This window comes from Carassius auratus, chromosome 46 (genome assembly GCF_003368295.1).
Source record: "Carassius auratus strain Wakin chromosome 46, ASM336829v1, whole genome shotgun sequence".
In the NCBI taxonomy this organism is placed as follows: domain Eukaryota; kingdom Metazoa; phylum Chordata; class Actinopteri; order Cypriniformes; family Cyprinidae; genus Carassius; species Carassius auratus.
The window spans coordinates 17,954,684-17,975,094 of NC_039288.1; the positions used below are offsets into that span (position 1 = coordinate 17,954,684).

Here is a 20,411-nt window from a genome sequence, read left to right on the forward strand (position 1 = left end):
AAAAGCATATTAGGAATAACCCTGTCTTACATATCAAACCATGGCATGATGGCTACTGTGTTAATCAATGTTTTAGCCCGAAATAAAAAATTCAATACATTAAAATAAATAAATAAATAAATAAATTGTGAATTAAGTAAAAAATAAGTTAATCCCATTAATAATAATGGGAAGTGTGCTGACTCATAAGTATACTAATATAACTAAAATTGAAATAAAAATTAATAAATATTATATAGACACAATAAAAAAAACTAATACAAAATTTGAAAAACTCAACACAATTACTAAAACTAATTCAAATAAATCAAAATAGAAAATAAACCTTCTCTCTTTCTCTCTTTCTAAAATAGTATCTTAATTATACCGATATCACAGCTTCAGGGGATACAATGCAAAAAACTGTATGCATCCTCTCCATCTGACACGTGAGATATGAAAGCACATCACAGACAGACAACAGTGAAGATTAATGAATCTAGAAAGAATGCAAGCTAAAGCCTCACACGAGAACATGTGTCAGAGATCTCAGCGCACAAAGCCATGCCTATGGGCCGCCCAGATCAGATCTCAAATCTTCTCCTGTTTCCTGCACTGATGTGGGGCTGAAATCTGAGGATTGGATGTAATTATGCTAAAATGTGGAAATCACAAAGTACTGGCTCTTTCCATGAAGAAGGCTCAATGGGACGTCCCGCTGTACTTTCAAAGCATTAGGGGCACCAATCACACGTAAAAATCAGGCTGTGATGCACTTGATATGTTTGATAAACCACATATACCATAAATTTAATACAGCATGACAAATAGCTTGTTTTAACACATATTAAGGTGTTTTTTCTACCCTGGCTTTGAGGCCGACTCGAGAAACACTGATTTTTATGGGCGTGCCTACTGCCGTGATGGGATAACAGTTTTACATAGTAAAGTACCTTTCTGTGTGTCTGTTTGAAAAGCTGCGTCCTTCATAGTTGGAGCTTTCTGTGACTTTGGTTACACAAGCACACATAATCAGGACACATCAAGCGATCTCTAACAAAGCTATGGTGACACACGGTACACATATTTTTTACTCCCACAAGCATTGCTTTTTAATCTCAGTATCTGTGCAAATCCAGCGTCGACCTGTCTTGTTTACAAAGGAATCCGCGGTGAAATGAGGCGAACAAACGCTCAATGTTTTACTCACGTGAGCCGAATCTTCATTAAAAATAAAGTTCAACCACGCATTCCTAATATCTGAATCTGAAGGAAGCGTATGCAGCGACGGTGTTCTTCCACAACCAGGCACTGCACAATATTTAGCGATCTTTAACAACAAGTTTATTTCTTGTTTGCTCGATCCACTTTAGTGCAACTTGTGTTATTTCCCTACTATGTTATGCATAAATAAGTGGGCGGGGCTACATAATTAGGCTGTGTTTAATTGATCTGTTATGTCATAGGTAGGCACACTGGGTATGGTGTGAATAAAAGCTTTTATTTCAGTAACAAGGACGTTTTAGTACGATGATCTCTTATATATCAAAAGCGCAAGTAAAAGTTGATTTCTTAACTCGTGACTCCTTTAAAGTAATTTAGGCCAGAAACTGCTCCCTGTTCATGAGATGTGCCAACTACAACCTTATTGCATTACATATTCATATTAATCTAAATATTTATTAAGTGAACATGAAAGCGTCTCCATGGGCTGTCTATGGTGTTAGATCTACTGTATATTGGAGTCTCAGTATATATTATGAGTACATGAGTACTGCGAGTATTTGTTTATTGTAAGATTTATGGATCGTCATTTCCGCTCTGAGAGAGGATTTAGACATCTGTATTAAGATACACTTCACTGCCCTTGACTTTCACTCATACTATCAAGCGTGACACACACACACACACACACACACGGTCATCTTCTGCTGTAATGTAATGAACGGCTGCTGAGGTTGCAAACTGCTGTTATGAATCTGACATAACACTAAAGACACACACTTTACACAAAGTATGAAGTATAATCCTGACATGTGCAGTTCTGCATGACAGTGAGCGATGACGTGTGTGTGTGTGTGTGTGTCATCGGTGAAACATTTCCTGTAGTATTTAGTCATATATAGAGTCGCTTAAACAAAACCAATGCACACACACACACACACAGCTTTGGTAACATGATCAATAAGTTATTCTTAGGCTGAGACTGGGTAAGATATGGCTGACGGCTCTCAATCGATCACAACAAGTGTGTTTTCTGAAGCAGAACAAAGTGTGTGTCTCTGTGTGTGTGTGTGTGTGTGTGTGTGTGTGTGTTTTGTGTAAGTTATAGGAGCCAGAACTCTTTTTTCCTCAAGGTTTTCTTAGTTTTACATTTTGGTCTTAAAAGAATAATCAACACAAATATTATAATTCTGTCATTTACTCACCTTCATGTCTCTCCAGACTCACATTTCTTTCTTTCTTTCTTTAATACAAAAGGTAAATGTTTCAAACATATCCTGGTCTTTGTATGTAATCTTTATTATTATTATTACTATATAATTAACCCAAATTATTGGATGGATAAATGTTATTATTATTATTATATGGGAAAAATATGTTCATCAATAACTAAAAAAAAGGAAACACATTTTGAAAAAAAAAAAAGAATAATATTAAATTATGTTATTTAATAAAATTATTGTAATATACAGGGGTGGTTCTAGGGTGAGTGGAGATCTGGGGCTTAGCCCAGAAAAATCCATGTATGTGACTTTTTATTTTAATAAATCAGAAAGATTTACCTAGTTTAAAATATACAAAAACAATAAAAACATAAACAAATTTAAAACATTTTATTTAAAGTATTGAGGAAAATACATTTGCTTTTTGCAAACAAAAATTAAGAATTGCAAAACAAATGAAACAGGGCGAAAGCAATGATTTTGCAATACATATTTTCCATGGTCATATCTATTAATTTATTTGCAACGCTGCTTTTATTTTGAGTGTCAGTCTAGTTTGAGCTTGCGATACCATTTTTCCTTTGCGCTTCACTTTTCTGCACGTCACTCTTTGTGGTACTGTTTTGACGTGGGGGCGGAGTCAATTGACGGGGGCGTGTACAACATGCCTCCATGTAAGTGACGTCATCGGCCCGAGACGCAGCTCACTGATCCAGGTCCTGTCATGATGAGCAGAGACTTTGGAGTAGATCGTTTATTTTTATTCAGTAGCATTAAAACATTCATGTTTTCGTTTTATTTACTTTATTAACAAAAGTATGTGTATTAGCAGCGTTTGCTCACGTTAAAGAAGTTGTTAACATGAACATCTGCTGTTTATTTCTCTCAATGTGCACACTTTTATAGCATTATGTGCATTGGGATCGCAAATCATTTGAGTCAGTTCGGGAGTTCGTAGCGGGTTCGCGAATCATTTGAGTCAGTTCGGGAGTTCGTAGCGGGATCGCGAATCATTTGAGTCAGTTCGGGAGTTCTGAGCGGGATCGCGAATCATTTGAGTCAATTTCGGGATTGCGAATCATTTGAATCAGTTCGGGAGTTCGTAGCGGGATCGCGAATCATTTGAGTCAATTTGGGGATCGCGAAAAATTTAAATCAGTTCGGGAGTTCGTAGCGGGATCGCGAATCATTTGAGTCAGTTCGGGAGTTCGGAGCGGGATCGCGAATCATTAGAGTCAATTTGGGGATCGCAAATCATTTAAATCAGTCCGGGAGTTCGTAGCGGGATCGCGAATCATTTGAGTCAGTTCGGGAGTTCGTAGCGGGATCACGAATCATTTGAGTCAATTTGGAGATCGCGAATCATTTGAATAAGTTCGGGAGTTCGTAGAGGGATCGCGAATCATTTGAGTCAATTTGGGGATCGCGAATCATTTGAATAAGTTCGGGAGTTCGTAGCAGGTTCGCGAATCATTTGAGTCAGTTTGGGGATCGTGAATCATTTGAATAAGTTCGGGAGTTCGTAGCAGGTTCGCGAATCATTTGAGTCAGTTTGGGGATCGTGAATCATTTGAATAAGTTCGGGAGTTCGTAGAGGGATCGCGAATCATTTGAGTCAATTTGAGGATCGCGAATCATTTGAATCAGTTCGGGAGTTCGTAGCGGTTCGCAAATCATTTGAGTCAGTTTGGGGTTTGCAAATCATAGCTGTATATGGATAGGCATTTTAAACTAATTTAGTAGCTAGTTATAATTACGTTTTCCAAGCTTGTTTAGGTGTGAAATGTGAACTCGTATTTTTTGTTTTAATGATGTGCCTTTTAATAGTATCAAGTATATTCAAAAACTAAACAAATTGTGCCTAAAAAGTGCATGCATCTAGGCTAATGTAAAGTTACATGATGAAGTCATATTAGTGCGCGTGTGCATTTTGAGTGCGTTCTTTCACTGCATTAGTCGGTGTATTCAAATGCATTTATGATAAGAAGCAAACATTAAGCAGTGCACTGACATACTCTTACTTTATCTCTGTGTTTATGTACACTTAAAGCCAAGTATAATTATAAACGCAGGGCTCTATACACTAATATTTTTGAAGGAGCACTTACACAGCACTTACAAATTGCATAAATAATCTTATGAGGCTAATGTATCAAATATAAAATTTGGAATACAGAAATATAAAATCATGAAAAAAAATTAGAAAATAAGGCATGCGTGAGTCGATCAGTAATTTAATCAATGGATTCGTTAGAAACGGATGATTCATTCACAAAAATGTGTGTGTGTGTCCTAAAGCTTTGGTTCCCAACCTGGGGTCCTCACCCCCTTAGGGGGGCGCCAGAGTTCACGGGGGGCGCGGGAGCGGATATGCTTTGAGGTGAATAAAGATGCATAAAATGTTCTACTAATCATTTTATATAAAAATATTTTTTCAAAGTAAAAAAAAAAATCGTATGCTAACAATGGCAATTTCAATTACAATTTCATTATTTCAAGTGTAGGTATATACACTATATATACACAGGTATATACGCTCATAATGTAAGTGACGCCGGCGCGACCACAACAGTGCCCAACATCAAATGGCAAACATAATGCAAGCGGAACGAAACTACTCGTTATTGTGTGGTTGACGAACCGTTTATCAGTTTTGGACCAGTGCAGCGCGAGCCGATCGTGATCATGCGACGCTGTTACTACACAGCGCTAATAAGAGATCCAGTAAAGAAAGCATTTGAATTTGCGACAGAAGTAATAACATCGCTGATAGAGCTAGAGAGAAACTTTCACATTTCTCCGATATTAACGGATCAAACAGCGCGTGGAAACCAGGAAGAAACATTGTGCCGTGAATGAACTATCCAGTGTCCAGATCTGCAACATTCACCATGGATTTACTGTAGTAAGACTAACCGAACCATGAACGTTTGGCAGGAATAGTAGGGTATAATGTCTTCAAGTAACATTACGTCGGTTTTATTTTGACATAAATACAATTGCTGCCCTCAAATGTTAATCTTATAACTACTACAATTTCATTTTTTCCAAGAAGCTGTTTTGTTTTATATGCTCATAAGAAGAATCAATTATAGCTCCAGAATTACTCAAAGTAAAAAAATATGACACTTTATTATGTTAGTTTTAATATAATAAGATATAAATATATTTTTATTTAGCTAGCTGCAAAGGCAACATTAAATACTTAACTACAACTAAATAATCAATCACTGCATAAAATAGACATGTAAAAAATGACAAAAATGTCCACAAAAAATACAATTAAAGTGTACACAATATATAAAAATAAAATCTAATTCAGGATATAAACAAAAACTATAATAGTTTTAAAGATTCTAAAATTACACTGTTCATGGCCCCAATTTCTGTACCTCACTTTACTTTCAGATGTTAAAAGCTAAATGTGCAGTCAGCTGGTTTTCATCACAGCTTTAACAAGATCAGGTCTCTTCTATCACCCCGAAGGGATTTCTTCTGCACATGAAATATTGATTTGAGTTGTAATTATTTTTATGCAAGACCAAAAAGCATGCAGATTGATATGAGACACAAAACTAGCACAGCTATTTAGGAAATCAGTGCAATTATACAGTCTAGTGTCATTATACACATCTGACAGCAGAAATATCGACCAATCAGAATCCAGTATTTCAGAGCGTCACATAATAAAAATCATACTTTTTTGTGTTACACAGTCGATGTTCAACACCGATCAGCACAAAACTGAAAAGCTTTTAGCGTGTTTGTAGTGAGAAAATGTCAGAAAATGTGGAATATCTGCAATTAGGTGGAGACCAGAGGATTTAGATGAAGTTGCAACAACCTTCAGGAGTTTCTGAGGTGATTTAGACTGAATAAAAGAGAGCAAACATTATCTTAGAGGAGACATATCCTACACCTTTCTCTGGAATATTGTGTCTTACAGAGCATCTTCGTCCCCTGATGTCCACTTACTGTACGCCGCTCAAAGTGTCCAGAAACATTATTTAGTTCATCATGACTGTTCCCCTCTGACTCTGAATTAAACAGGCTGTTTATGACTGACTAGCCCTATGCATACACATGTAGTTTACACAGAAGATCAAGAGCCTAAATGTACATACATGTGAGATGGTAAAATATCAATGAAGGCAGTCATACTGTTATAATTATGAAAATCTTTGAACAATTTTAGCTTCAATAACTCATCTGGACAGACTATAGATGGAGTTTTGTCACATGATACATCAAATTGTTACTTTTTGCTTTATGAAGAAAACCAAAAATACAGTTTATTTAATAATAAATGAATCCAATTGATTAATAATCAACACAAAAGTAAGGTTTATTTCATTATGAATTTATCAAATTTGTTCAATAATCAACAGTGAACAAATTTTTTTAAATGCATATAAGCTTTTTAAATTACATTTTAATTTGTTGTTGAAATATAAGAATTTAAACAGTGTCTGTAATAAAAAAAAATGTTTTCATTCAACAGTAAATGAAATAATGAAGACAACAGGTTTAGTACAAATATAACAATTATGTAAAAAAATATGCAAAAATATCTTTAGCTAAATAACAATATGATGGTGTAATGTAAAGAATCATATTAAGTGACATATTGTTTGTTGAGGTCTTTTAGCGATTGAAACACATCATCAGGAAAGCTCTGATTTAACACCCCAGTCATGGTCAAATAATCCAGTCGAAACTCAATAGTTAGTAAACAGTCAACAGGAACAACAGGAGTTGTGGTGGTTTTTAATAAAGGTCATTTATGAGTCAAGAGCAGTGGAATATTTTCAGAGCTGGAGCACCTGATGCAGTTACACCTACACATATATATGTGTGTGTACAAGAGCAGCTGCGACAGCTACAGGTCGCCAATGAATAATCTCCAGCCTCAAAGCTCTGGAGAGCTGACTGGTGTCAGTACATGATGAGAGATCACACACACACACACACACACGCACGCTGCAGCTGTGTGACTTTGTGTAAAGCCAGGATGTCTGTCTCTGTAAGTTATAACTATAGCTGGGTGTCCTCCTCCCTCTCCGAAGGGCGTAAGAAGAGAGAGCGTGTGGAGATTGTGTTAACTGTGTGCGGTCGACCCCTGGAGAGACGGCATTAAAGAATTCTCCCAGGAAGTGCAGCGGCTGAAAGAGCGAGACCACAGACAGGGATTGATAGAGTTGTGAAGGGACTCGGAAATCTGAACATTACAAACAACATCACGGGGGGAAAAATAAATTATATTTTGCATGGAGAAAATTAAGCCTGTTTTTTATAACGTTATGACTGTGACATTATTTTCATGAAAATTCAACATCTCCCCCGAAAAGTTACTGTAATGTGTCCAGATGTTTTCCTTTTGAGATGGAAGTATGAAATTCTCAGTTATCATTACTGATTTTTATTACTGCAGTAGATATTTAAAGCACTACAACAAATGCAACCAATATATAAATATAATCTTTTTATATATATTATATATATAACTGATAAAAATATCAGTTTTATATATATATAACTGATAAAAAAAAAAAAAATATATATATATATATATATATATATATATATATATATATATATATATATATATATTTATTTTTTTATTAATAGTTTTAAATATTACAACTATTAATAAAAATACCTAAAACTAAAATAAAAATAAACATACAGATAAAAATAAATGAATAAATAATAAAAATTACAAAAACATTTCTAACAATTTAACTAAAAGTATATTTAAAATGGGAAAAAATATGTCAAGCTATTAATAAAAATAGCTCAAACTAAACTATTAATACAAAAAGCTATAAAAAAAATTAAAAGACAAAAATATTTATAAAAATAACTTAAGTAATTACTGCGACTTTAACTAAAATAAAATAAAAACATGAAAATAAAAACAAATTCAAACTATTATTAAAAGTATAATACAATAAGAACCATAATAATCCGCTGAAGTCCTGCACTATTTTGTTTCCTCCCAGCCCATCGCTGGACTAAACTAGTCAATGTCTGATAACTTCAGAGAGTATGATTAACTCAGTAATAATTCAGAGAGAGAACAGCTCTTCCTCACATCTTCAAAGGTGCTTCAAAAGAGGAAAAGAAAGTGAAAGAGGATGCAGGAGAGAGGTGTCAGTGCAGACGGAGTGATTTATGCTCCCACATCGACGGCTGATTTGATAATCAGTGTATTCTGCCTCCGCCGCCTCCCAACTCACTGTCAGCACTTTCCTCAAATCTTTTCCTCATCCATCGCTTTCCTCCCTGGGTCTTTTTTATGCGGTTATTTTCCTGAGGAGAGCTCCTTCAATTTATAAATGAACAAACAAAGTAAAACAAACAAACGAGTTTTGAGTCCCATGTCTCTGCATCTCAGTATGCCTCCTTCTTTTTAGCAATCCCTGTATTTACTCTGTTTATTTCTCAAGAGAACCACTTACAGAGAGAGAGAGAGAGAGGGGGAAGGTGTGAGGATGTACTTGGAAAGAGTTTGCTTTCACATATGCTAAAACATTTGCATGCTCAGAGCTTTCACACTCTTCAGCAGCGTGTTTCAAACATGTCCAAAACAACTGGCTCATGTTCCGTTCATGAGTGTGAACCTTAACTGAATTGGTGGTAACATCACAGGAGGCTGAAATCTAATTTGAACTGGAATTTACTAAACTGTAATACAGATTTTAAGTAATGCATTCTGGATGCATTAAAAAAAGAGAAACATAAGTAAACAAAATATAAAAACATGCAATATACACTAAATACAAATTTCAACTGATAATATTACTAAATTCTATCTATCTATCTATTCATCTGTCCATCCATTCATCAGTCTATGCATCCTTTTATCAATCATTTCATCCATCCATCCATCGTTTTATGTAACCAAACAAAATTACAAAAATTTTAACACAAAAAAAAAATGAAAGCTAATTCAAACTGTTAATAAAAATAGGTAAAACTAAAAACAACAAATAAAAAAATGACATTTAAAAAAACAAAGGTTCTATCCATCCATCATTCAATGTATCTTTTTTTTTTATTTTTTTACAAAAGTTACATTTTGTTGAATTTAAATGCATCAGTTTTTTTTAATTCTACTTTAATTCTACGTGCATCCTGTTTGCAGAATTAAATTCTCATTTCAGTTTTGAACAGTGCACAACTCTATTGTCCATCTACTATATAAAGAAAACTGCTTGTATTCAATACAGAGTTAGTATACACTAGATATACTGTACACTATATTACATTCATTATTCTATATTTCCCACTAGAGAGAAAGAACAATCTCTTGCAGGAAGACAAAACAATAAATATTAGCAAACAGAAAGTGGAAGATGAAGAGGAAATGGATGTAAGATGTAGATACTGAAGATTAAATTATTAGACCTCTTCTTGCTTGAATTGAAGTTAGTAATGTTTGTTTCCTCCTTCCTAAATGTGAGTTTTTTTTTTTTTTTGCTTTTGTTTTTTTTAATGCAACGACTGGGAAAGAGACAGAGTGAGGAAAACTCCAGAATTTAATAATCTTTTATTGCATGTGTATGTACTTTAAAAAAAGCAGTAAACAGTGTTTATGTGTGATAAAAATCTAAACCAAGCTAAAATCTTCATCTTCATCTATCTATCTATCATAATAATCTTTATCATCTCACGATTCTATTTTTATCAAGAAATACATATTGCAGTCTGTTAATATTTGATTGAGTCTATGTAAAGCTCACTTGGATGTGTTTTAGATCATTAGATGTGATGCTAAGGTTCCTTAGAAAAAGATACTGCCATCATTTACTCACAGTCATGTACTTCTGTCCCAGCATTACATCAGACGTCCTTCAAACGCTGAAGATGTCAAAGCTGCTCATTTCCATTCAATGCAAGTGGATGGTGACCTTCATAAAGGACAAAGAGAGCAATAGTAGTCTATATTAAGAGTGTGATATACATTATGAAATATGTCTTTAATCTCGGCCTGTTCCTCAGAGCAAGCTATCGTATGACTACTATATGGACGACTTATACAGTGCAAACTTTACAGGTGTGGAAAAGAGAAGCTCAAACGTTCAATCCAAACACTGTTTTATGGAAGAAAGAAAAGAGAGGGAGAAAATGATTTGAGCGAACACTTCTAAGGCAGCGGACAGCCAAAAATACTGAAGAAAGCCTCACTTACTAAACCTGCTGCATTTCTCCATCTATCTCGATCTCGGTCTTTGCATGTTTGCAAGAAACTTTGAGGTGACATTCTGTGTGTGTGTGTGTGTGTGTGTGTGTGTACAAGGTGTTTTCTCTGTTTGTAATCTATTTTCCTCTACATGCACTTAAAAACCAAGTTTCTGCACTGAATCCAGCTTGGGTCTCTGGCGTACACAAACTCACACACACACACACACACACACACACACACACACACAATGTTTTCTGCTGCAGTCTCTGTAAATTATTCAATTCCTCCTGTGCAGTGAGACGCCCCACTGAAAGCACACGCTGTGACATGCAGAATACATGCAGAAAAATATTACCTGCTACAATATTCACAAAACCACACATGCAGCTAATACGGCAGGTTTTACAACAGGTAAAAGATAGAGAGAAAAAAAGCTGAACAGTTATAACTTTGACACATGCACACACACACTCCATAGTGTTGGGATGAAGGTCTTCTCTAAAAGCTCTGTCTAAACTCCTCTGGGGTCCGAACTTGACCAGTGACCCTGTGTCCTCTTGCTTTTACCGTAAAGCATTATGGGTAAGTTTGTAGTAAGTCTCACACTTACACATGATGAAGCAGAAACTAAAATAGTTCCATGCACAAGAAGCTACGAATAAAACGTAAGTAATTGTTTTGTTGTAGATATTTAAAGTTAATGCTGTTTACAGCCAACAGATGACATATTTGGGAGTAAAAATTAATATTTTGACTTAGAGACTAAAGTTTATCCAGAAAGAATTGATCAGATGGTGAAAAGTACTGAGAAGAGAAACTGAGCCGGAAAAGAAAGAAAAATATTTATTTTTAATAAAGGGTTAAATAAATATTTTCCACTTTCAAATCATGCAGAATAATGAATTGTTCATGATGGGGGCAGGAAAAAAATATTTAAAAGAGTGTAGAGATTTTGATTTAATAAATGATTTAAATAAATGCAGCCTAGTTAAGCAGAAGAGACTTCTTTCATGAACATTTAAAAACTTTTGAACGGCTATGCAGTATTTCGTTATTCCTGAAACACTGTGCAAGTATCTGAATGCAAATGCTACACATGCTCGATTTTCTGAAACACAGCAAAAGCACTGCATAAGCATTTGCATAAACTGTCTTCGCCACTCAGTTTCTCTTTCACTTCAACTACTGACACTGCAGAGCAACAATGTGAGCAGAATCCACAGTGCGTTACAGTCGACATGTTCACAGCAGTTACCTGAATAACAACACATCCAGTTTAATAAGAGGAAACTCTATAGCCCCGTGAGCACTGAGATGTGTCACCGTCACACTGACACATGCACTACACTACTGACAAATGCAGTTAAGCTAGTGAGTAACTGGCCCTGAATGTTTTTATTGACATAAATTTGAAAAATAAACACAAATATTAGATGGAAAAACGTAAACTCAACTATTTTAGTTGCCAAAGCAATATTTATATATTTATTTATTTTTAAGTTGAAGTACTATACTTATTACAAAATGAAAACTATAAATTAATGCTATATAGAAATATTTATAATAAATCAAATAAAAATCACAAAATTAAAGTACTAAAACTGGAATAAAAATTTAAAATATATATATTTTTTAATTAATTAAAAAACAAAACCACAAATGCACAAAACAAATTTACTGTAACTTACAATTGAAATGAAAACATAATATTTAAAGATAACTAAAAATATTAATACTTTACCAGGATATATACCAAAAATAAACAATAACAAAATAAATAATACTAAAACTGATTGAAAAAAAGAAAAAAAGACTAATTATGCAATAAAGCAGAGAAAGACACAGAGTGTGTGTATTTGGTCAGTTGGAGCTGAACGCAGAAGGCGCATCAATCTCCACCTTCAACCAAATAGATTTACACAACACAAAAAATGTAACTAATCTATTGTCAAATTACAGAAACTCAAACACAGACTCAGGCACACACACACACACACACACACACACACACACACACACATACACACGCTGCAAGGGGACTAAAGGGGACATGCCACAAAATATTATTTTAAAATAATGCCAATTATAATTAATATATACTGTAGACAAATCTGAACTAAAACCCTACTTCTAAAAGAAGTTTATGAATAATTTTTATCTTTCAAAACATTTCCAAAGGAAGTTTGTGCAAGATTTAAACTCAACATCAACCAGTCAGAGCGGAGCTTAGTAAAGACTCAATTTAATCTAATAGTTTTACAGTACACAAATGTACCGTAGAATGATTTTTCATTAGACTGATCTGTTTTCTGTCCAAACAGAGCACAACCAAAGGGTCAGTTTACTTCATTAGATTTCTCTAACTATATATATACACCTCCGTCTCTCTCTGCTTTCAGAGGGAATTAATCGCTCGCAATAAACTGCAGGAAATGTGTGTGAGTGAGAAACAGCTCTCTGTCATCTAATGACCGCGAGAAAGAAAGCAGACAGAGAAAATCAGAGAATGAGAGCGTTCCTGACGTCTGCCGGGTCTGTTTGTTTTGTTTGTTTGAATTGCTCATCGTAAAATGGCTCACATAATCCATAACTCGCAGAGAGACTGAGAGAATAACCGTCAGAACGACTCATTCCAATTAGATTCTAAAAGGCTGTTATAGTGTGATGTCATATCAGAACCTTTTTAAATTCTACAAAGAAAACATCAAAGAACCTAGAATTCAAATCAGAAAAGGAACCTATAATGTAACATCTTGAATTTATTACCTGATGAACCATATAGCAACTCAAGAACCCTAATCACACAGATTTTTTTAAGGAATAGTGTACCTTTTAGTAACCTAAGAACCTTTATATTTTAAAAATCAACATAACAATTATTTAATATTTAGATTAATTAGGAGAAATGTAACACTGGCTTAAATATATCCATCAGGAATTGATTGCATTGTGAAAATTGAACGTTGCATACCAGAAAAGAGTCAGATCTGAATCCAGTCGACTGTAGGGAGGAAGAAAACGTTGTTCTAGGAATCAGGGCATGATTATTTAACAGGATTCCCACGGTCATAAAAAACATGAAAATGTCAGGGAATTTCAACATTGTGATTTCCAGGCCTGTGGAAAAATTCATGAAAATTAATCAAATATTTAAAAGGCGTGGGAATTCCTGTAGTGGATTTAAAATGATCCAGTTACACTCGGTCATAAAATATTCAGTCAGCTAGAAATTGCTATTTGTGAGTCCAGTCTAAAATTCATTTTTACAAATCCTTATCCAGTAACCACAAGGACAAAAACATGGAGAACTCATGGAAATTCCCAGGAGCTGAAACCAGGAAGATGAGCAGGATAAGACTGAAAGTCAAGTTCATCCTCCAGAGCACCTGTGCTGTATCCCAGTGGAAATATATCTATTTATATCTATTGTTTTATATTGAAGAAAATTGCATTTAATTACTGCATTAACAAGTGGCAAATCTGTAGAAAGTTGAATTAACAACAAAAGTAGCCTAAAATGATGAAAATAGCTAAGGGTCAATTCAGAGATCATACTCTCCGAATTTTATTAACTGAGAAAACATATGCAATTTGGTGCAGCTGCTGATTTTAATATGGCCAATAAGTAAGATGAAATTCAGATTTTTGTAATGTAAATAAATGAGATTTTTATAACTGTATATATCAGTCGTTATGATATCAAATGATATCAAATATGATGCAGTAGGATTTATAGCGTTAAGTTAAATAAAAATGGTTGAGACTTTTTTGCTCATAATTGTGACTTTCCCCCTTTCAATTCTGAATTTTAAACTGAGATTTAAACTCATTATGGAAGCAATATTAAAGAAGCATATTGAACAATTTTGACTTATTTTCTCACAGTTTTGAGTTTCTCACAATTTGGACCTTTTTTCCAAGCAGTTCTCACAATTGGGATATTTTAACTCAGAATTGCAAGATTTAAAACTGAGAAGATCAGTCAGAAATGAAATTTGAAAACTGAGGAGAAACTGAGAAAAAAAAAAACCTTTCTTCTCAGAACTGTAAGGTATTATCTTGTAATTTTAACTTTTCTAAGAATTGTGTGCTTAAATCTCACAGTTGCAAGTTTACAACTTTCAGAATGGTGCGATAAAAAATTGGAACTGCAAGAAAATAGTCCATTTATATCTCCCAATTTTGACAACTGCAAGGAAAAAAGAAAAAACTTGGAGATTTGTAATTGTGAGCTAAAGTCATAATTACCTTTAATTTATTCCATAGCAAAAATAAGTTTCCATAATGTTGAATTTTAGCTATTCAGATTTTTTTGCTGAATTACAAAAAAAAAAACTTGCATGTGTTTGGTGCAATTGATTTTATAATGCAGTTATATTACATTTGCATGTGCATTTCTTTTTAAACCTTTTTTTATTTATTTTATTATTCTGTGGTTGGGATTTTTTCTCACAATTACAAGTATGATTAAAGAGTTAATAACTTTGTAATTGCAAGAAAAACAGCTGCAAATACCTTTTTAATTTTTTTTTATTTGCTAGAAGAAAGAAATACATTTCTATAGATCATTGATGTTTTTGTAAACAGCTAGAGAATAAAAAAAATTCATTGTAAAGCTATCAATTGTATTGCATTAGACCATGGAAAGGCAACGTCGGCCCTGGAGAGCCACCGTCCTGTCACTGTCCAGAGTTGAACTCCAACCCTCATCAAACACACCTGAACAAGCTTATCAGTGACTTCAGGATAGGACTGGAGCTAGACACTGCAGGACCAACATTGCCTACCCGTGCATTAGACTGTAAATTGGAGATTTACTATAATGTACACTGACACACAAGGTATACAGTAAATGATAAATCATACACCACATCCCACTCCAGACTGCCAGACAGCTCAAGCTGGACCACTTTAGAACACACTAAACCACATCTTGGAAGAGCGATGGTGTCAGAGAACGAGGTTAAAGGAGATGGAGGGAAGGAGAAAGAGAGGGAAATGTTCACAGGCAGTGGAAAAGAAAAAGCGAGAAAAAAAGAGTGTGTGAGAGAGATAGATGAGGGTTGGCTCAAGGTACAGGACGATGTTGTGAATATTTGATGCTGATGGATCCACGTTCACTCCAGCGGAACAAACTGGATTGAAGCTCGACAGTAACACACACACACACACACACACTGTGCTGCTCAGGTGGAAAAGTCTCATTTAGGATCAGGGCCATTTGGTCTTACACAAACGCTCATTTCTGCTTTACTGGGCCCAATCTACAGCAGCACACCTGTGTTCATTGCTCTTGATGCATTTCCACCTGCCACCACACACACACATACCTATAATTTATATCTCTGAAAACATCAGCCCTGCGTGAGTGCAGGTTATACAGGAGGTCTGAAATAAATCTAGTGGTCTTCCTACCGGATTCATTCATTTCTTAATGACTTTTCACATTAAATGATTAAAAACCTGTTTATAATGTAATTAAGGATCAAATTCACATGCACAATTTACATTAATGTTCACATTTAATTTCATTTTAAAATTGACCAGTGTTTTGTTGTTAAATAAAACTAAAACTACAATATATAAAAAAAATGACTTAATTGAAATAAAGTTGAAATAAAATAAGATTAATAAAATAGGATTCAAATTGAAGTACAAAAATGAGTAAATTTGAAATTTAAATAAAATAAACCTAAATAGATTTTTTTTTTTTAGAAATCAAAAACACATAACAAAATTACTCAAACTTAAAAATAATAATAATTAAAACAAAATAGTTTGAGTACTAACATTTCTAAATTTGGAGAGAAAAAAAGTTATATCTAAAGGTGACAAAAGCACATAACAAAATAAAAATCACAACTAAAATTAAACTGAAAATATAAAAATAAAGTCAAATTCTAAATATTAATAAATAATAAATGACACTAAAATAACACCGACATTAATATTAATATTCAAATGAATCAAATCATTCAGATTCCCTGCATTGTCAGATCTGTATTACAGCACTGCTAAAAGTCTAATGTCTTCCCATCGTTCTGTCTTTCAGGTGTAAATGTAATCTCCACGCATCTCTGTGTTTGTATGTGGATGGCAACTTACAGTGTCAATGTGAACACAACACGACCGGACAAGACTGCCAGCGCTGCAAAAAAGGATTCAAAGCCAAGACCTGGAAATCAGGATCGTATTTACCAACACCCAACGGATCCCCCAACACATGTGAGTAACATACACAGCAAGAGCTTACGTCACTAAACATTAATGCATCTAAACACACACATAGAAGCAGAGAAAATCACTAAATGTATAAATACTGTAGGCATAAAATGGTATGAATGTAACTGCATTATAAAATCAATTGCACCAAGTCATCAGGTCCTCACAAATCAGATTAATCCGTTTCATAATATTCTACTCCACAATGAAACGGAATTAATTATCTTTAAAATCATCCTCTCACGTCTAAGCACGTCACATTGAAATCTCCTCATTATTTTCTGGGTTCAGAATTCCTCGACCGGAATTCTTCTGAGCTTCAGAGATCTTTAGACTCCGACACACACGGAGAAAGATCCACCAGCCTGGATCAGGATTTATCCCTGAAAATGTGGACAAAACGATCAGGAGACTCGCTTGTGATCTGAAATGAGAGATAAAACCAGGGGAAAAATGCAGATGAGGACAAAGAGATGAAAATGAACACAGATTTCATTTTTACTCCCTTCTGTACAGTATCCAAAGGGAGATCCTTTGGAACACAACATCCCTCCTTTTTTACCAGCGGCACTCTTGATAAAATAATAATCTAGGGCAGCACACACACACACACACACATGGTTGAATCCAGCAGACTGCAGATCTCAACTCACTTCACTTACACACCCGAGCGCTGCAGAGCCTTTTAGACTTCACAGACCTGTCAGCTCACAGTAAGATCAAGACGGCTGGTGTGGCGGCCCAATTCCCAGAGAACAGAGAGGAGAGCAGCGCAGACGCACACCGCCATGCGGCCTTTCCAGGATACAAAATGTTCCCAAACAGATTCACAGCACTCCACGGGAAACACATGCATATGCACAGGTACCTCTGTGTGCACACCTCTGTGGAGAAAACATTCTCAAATCTGCACTAATCACTTCCTGAACAGGAAACACCTGATCTGTTCCAAAACCTAGTGGGCTGCCTACCTAGACCGCATTTAAAGACTAATTATGCTGCTTTCGTTTGGCTAAAAATACCTGAATGCATTTCAACTAGCACAGCAAGATTACTTTCTTTTTAATATATGCATACATTTAATGCTTATTCAAGTCAGCATGAAATTAAAACTTTACAATTCTTATTTTTCATGGAATGTTGCAGTGTTGTTTTATAAATCTCAGTTTTTATTATTTCAGTTTCTTAATTTTACTGCCTTGATTTGGCAAAAAAGGGCAGAATACCAGAATGCATTACAAGGTGCGCAGTGAAAAATCTGATTAAAATTGCTCTTTGATTATCTTTATGATTTGAAATATTTCATATTTTAATATTTAATTATTTAGTGTATAATATTTAAAATATTTCAATATTTTGTATATTTATTTAATATATCCATATATTTATTTAATATATGCTCATTAAATCTGACAATTCGTATTTTTCATGGAATATTCCAGCGTTTATTAAATAATCCATTTAATCACAATTTCTTAATTATACTGCCTTCATTTGGCCAAATTTTCTGAGCAAAAAAGGGCAGAATATCTGAGTGCATTGCAACAAGCGCAGTGAAAAAAAATTCACTGTTTTTTTATTTACATATATGCTTAAAGTCAGCAAGAAATTACATTTGTTAATTCCTATTTTTGGGGCATTTTGGATGTGAAATTTACTGCTGTGCCAAGCTAAAAAAAAAAAAAAAAAAAGATATTAGTGAGGACTATGTGAAGTGATTTGATAAAGTGACCCAAGTATTAAGAAATGTGTCCTAGTGATTATAAAAAAAAATACATAAATAAATAACTGTAATAGCCAAACTAAAAATGTCTTATTTACACTTTTGCACTGTCGTATGACATATGTTAAGTTTGGATGTTATTTACGTCTGGTAATGTCCAAATCAGTCATGATGCTCCCTTAGAAGGCAGCTGTCTATGTAGAAAACAAAGCTATTGACACAAACTTTGTCTCTCTCTCTTTCAGGTTCCCAGGCATTAGCTGGTTCTTCTTCTGGTTCCAGTAAGTACCGATCCCTCAACAAAAGAGAGGACAGGTCTTTGATCCTCTCTGATATGTCAGTCATCCCTCGCTCTCTCTCTTTCTTCATCGTCTCTGTGCTCCATCCCTCGTTATGTGTTCTTCATTTTTCATGGGCCGCCCATCCTGTGGCTTTCATCATCGGCAAACCGCTGAAACTAGCCGCAATTCAGCTCGACATCAGAGAGCAGTAGAAAGAAAGATAAAGGGAGATGCAGAGGAAGGAACGGAGAGAAGCAGGAAAGATGACATGATTCCTTGAGGCTTCAAACAGAATAGGAAAGATTTGAGATTCACGCTCAAGACACGCCTACAACACCACATGCACAAAAACACACACTCAAGCGCACAAGATCAGTTTACATCTAAGAAGGGATTTCCCAGAAAACAACAGTACAGCTGGTGGCTCGATCTCAGACACAGACCTACAGAAATACACTAGAAGTGCAGATCTTCTGATAACGGACTTTCATAATAATAAAAAACTGCGTTAACGTTCGATAAAATAATTGTCGGCGTTAATGAATTACGGTCTCAAAGCGATAATAATGCATTAACTTGCCCAGCCCTAATTTCAACATACATGGTGAAAACAAATCTCTTTAGCCGTGTTATAAGCGGGGACTCTATTACACATCTGAACAAAAACACACCTGAACAAGACGGAAACACTAACGATCTCTTATGTAAACAGATGCATATGATAAATAATGCGATCATCAGCAATAGACAGCATATAATTGAAAACTAGATAAAGTTACAGAGTAATGTGTTGATGCATGAAGTGGTATATGGCTGTGCAAGCTTTGGAGGTGTTGATGGAAGCCATTTACTGGATTTATGCTTTGATAATCGTACTGAATATAATACAGATAAAAAAGAATGCTTTAAGCTATCAAGTAGAGGTTTTGATCTTTATTTTGCTGTATTGCATATTCAAATATTCATACAGTAAAATATACTGTAGGCCATCACATTTTTGTGAAAATCATCAAAATCGCTGGCGGTGGCTGGCAACTTTTTTCAAAAAAACTTTTTTTCACCTGGCAAAAAATACAATACATAAGTCTTAAACATTTTGATTAACTGGCCAATTACTCACTACAGAGAATTTTGGAGTTAGATAATGTGTTTGGATGCGTGTTAGAGTCTTTTAAACACATTGAAGGATCTCAAAACACTTATAACTGCAGAACGGTTTAACACTTCCAGAACGTTTTCTCAAACTCGCTTGACTTTATGTGTTGTGACGGAGCATGTTCAAGAAATGCTGAGTATATCCCTGTCGCCATAGTCTAATTTTAAAACTGTGCCTGTGTTCCCGGGAAAATGCACTTAGTGGAAGTGAAGCCCGGGATCCTGTGATGTCAGGACTTTAAGAGGGTTTGTGTAACATCGTAAAGCTTTAAACTGTCTTCCAGCGACATGATGCTGATGCATTCAGAAAAATTAGCATGATTCCACATCAAAAGGGAATTGTGTCATCCTCAGGGCATCCAAGATTTTTCACAAGGACAGATTTTGAAAAATGTAGCCCTGCATCACTAGCTCAC

General features: G+C 34.8%; 1 protein-coding gene across 1 annotated transcript in view; it reads left to right on the forward strand.

Moving 5' to 3' along the window:
• ntng2b (netrin g2b) overlaps positions 1–20,411 on the forward strand; it is a 54,780-nt gene that overhangs the window by 17,151 nt on the left and 17,218 nt on the right. The window contains exons 4-5 of the mRNA XM_026235293.1: positions 16,667–16,839; positions 18,805–18,840. Of these exons, the coding sequence (XP_026091078.1) occupies positions 16,667–16,839; positions 18,805–18,840 (209 nt within the window). The remainder of the gene's footprint in view (positions 1–16,666; positions 16,840–18,804; positions 18,841–20,411) is intronic.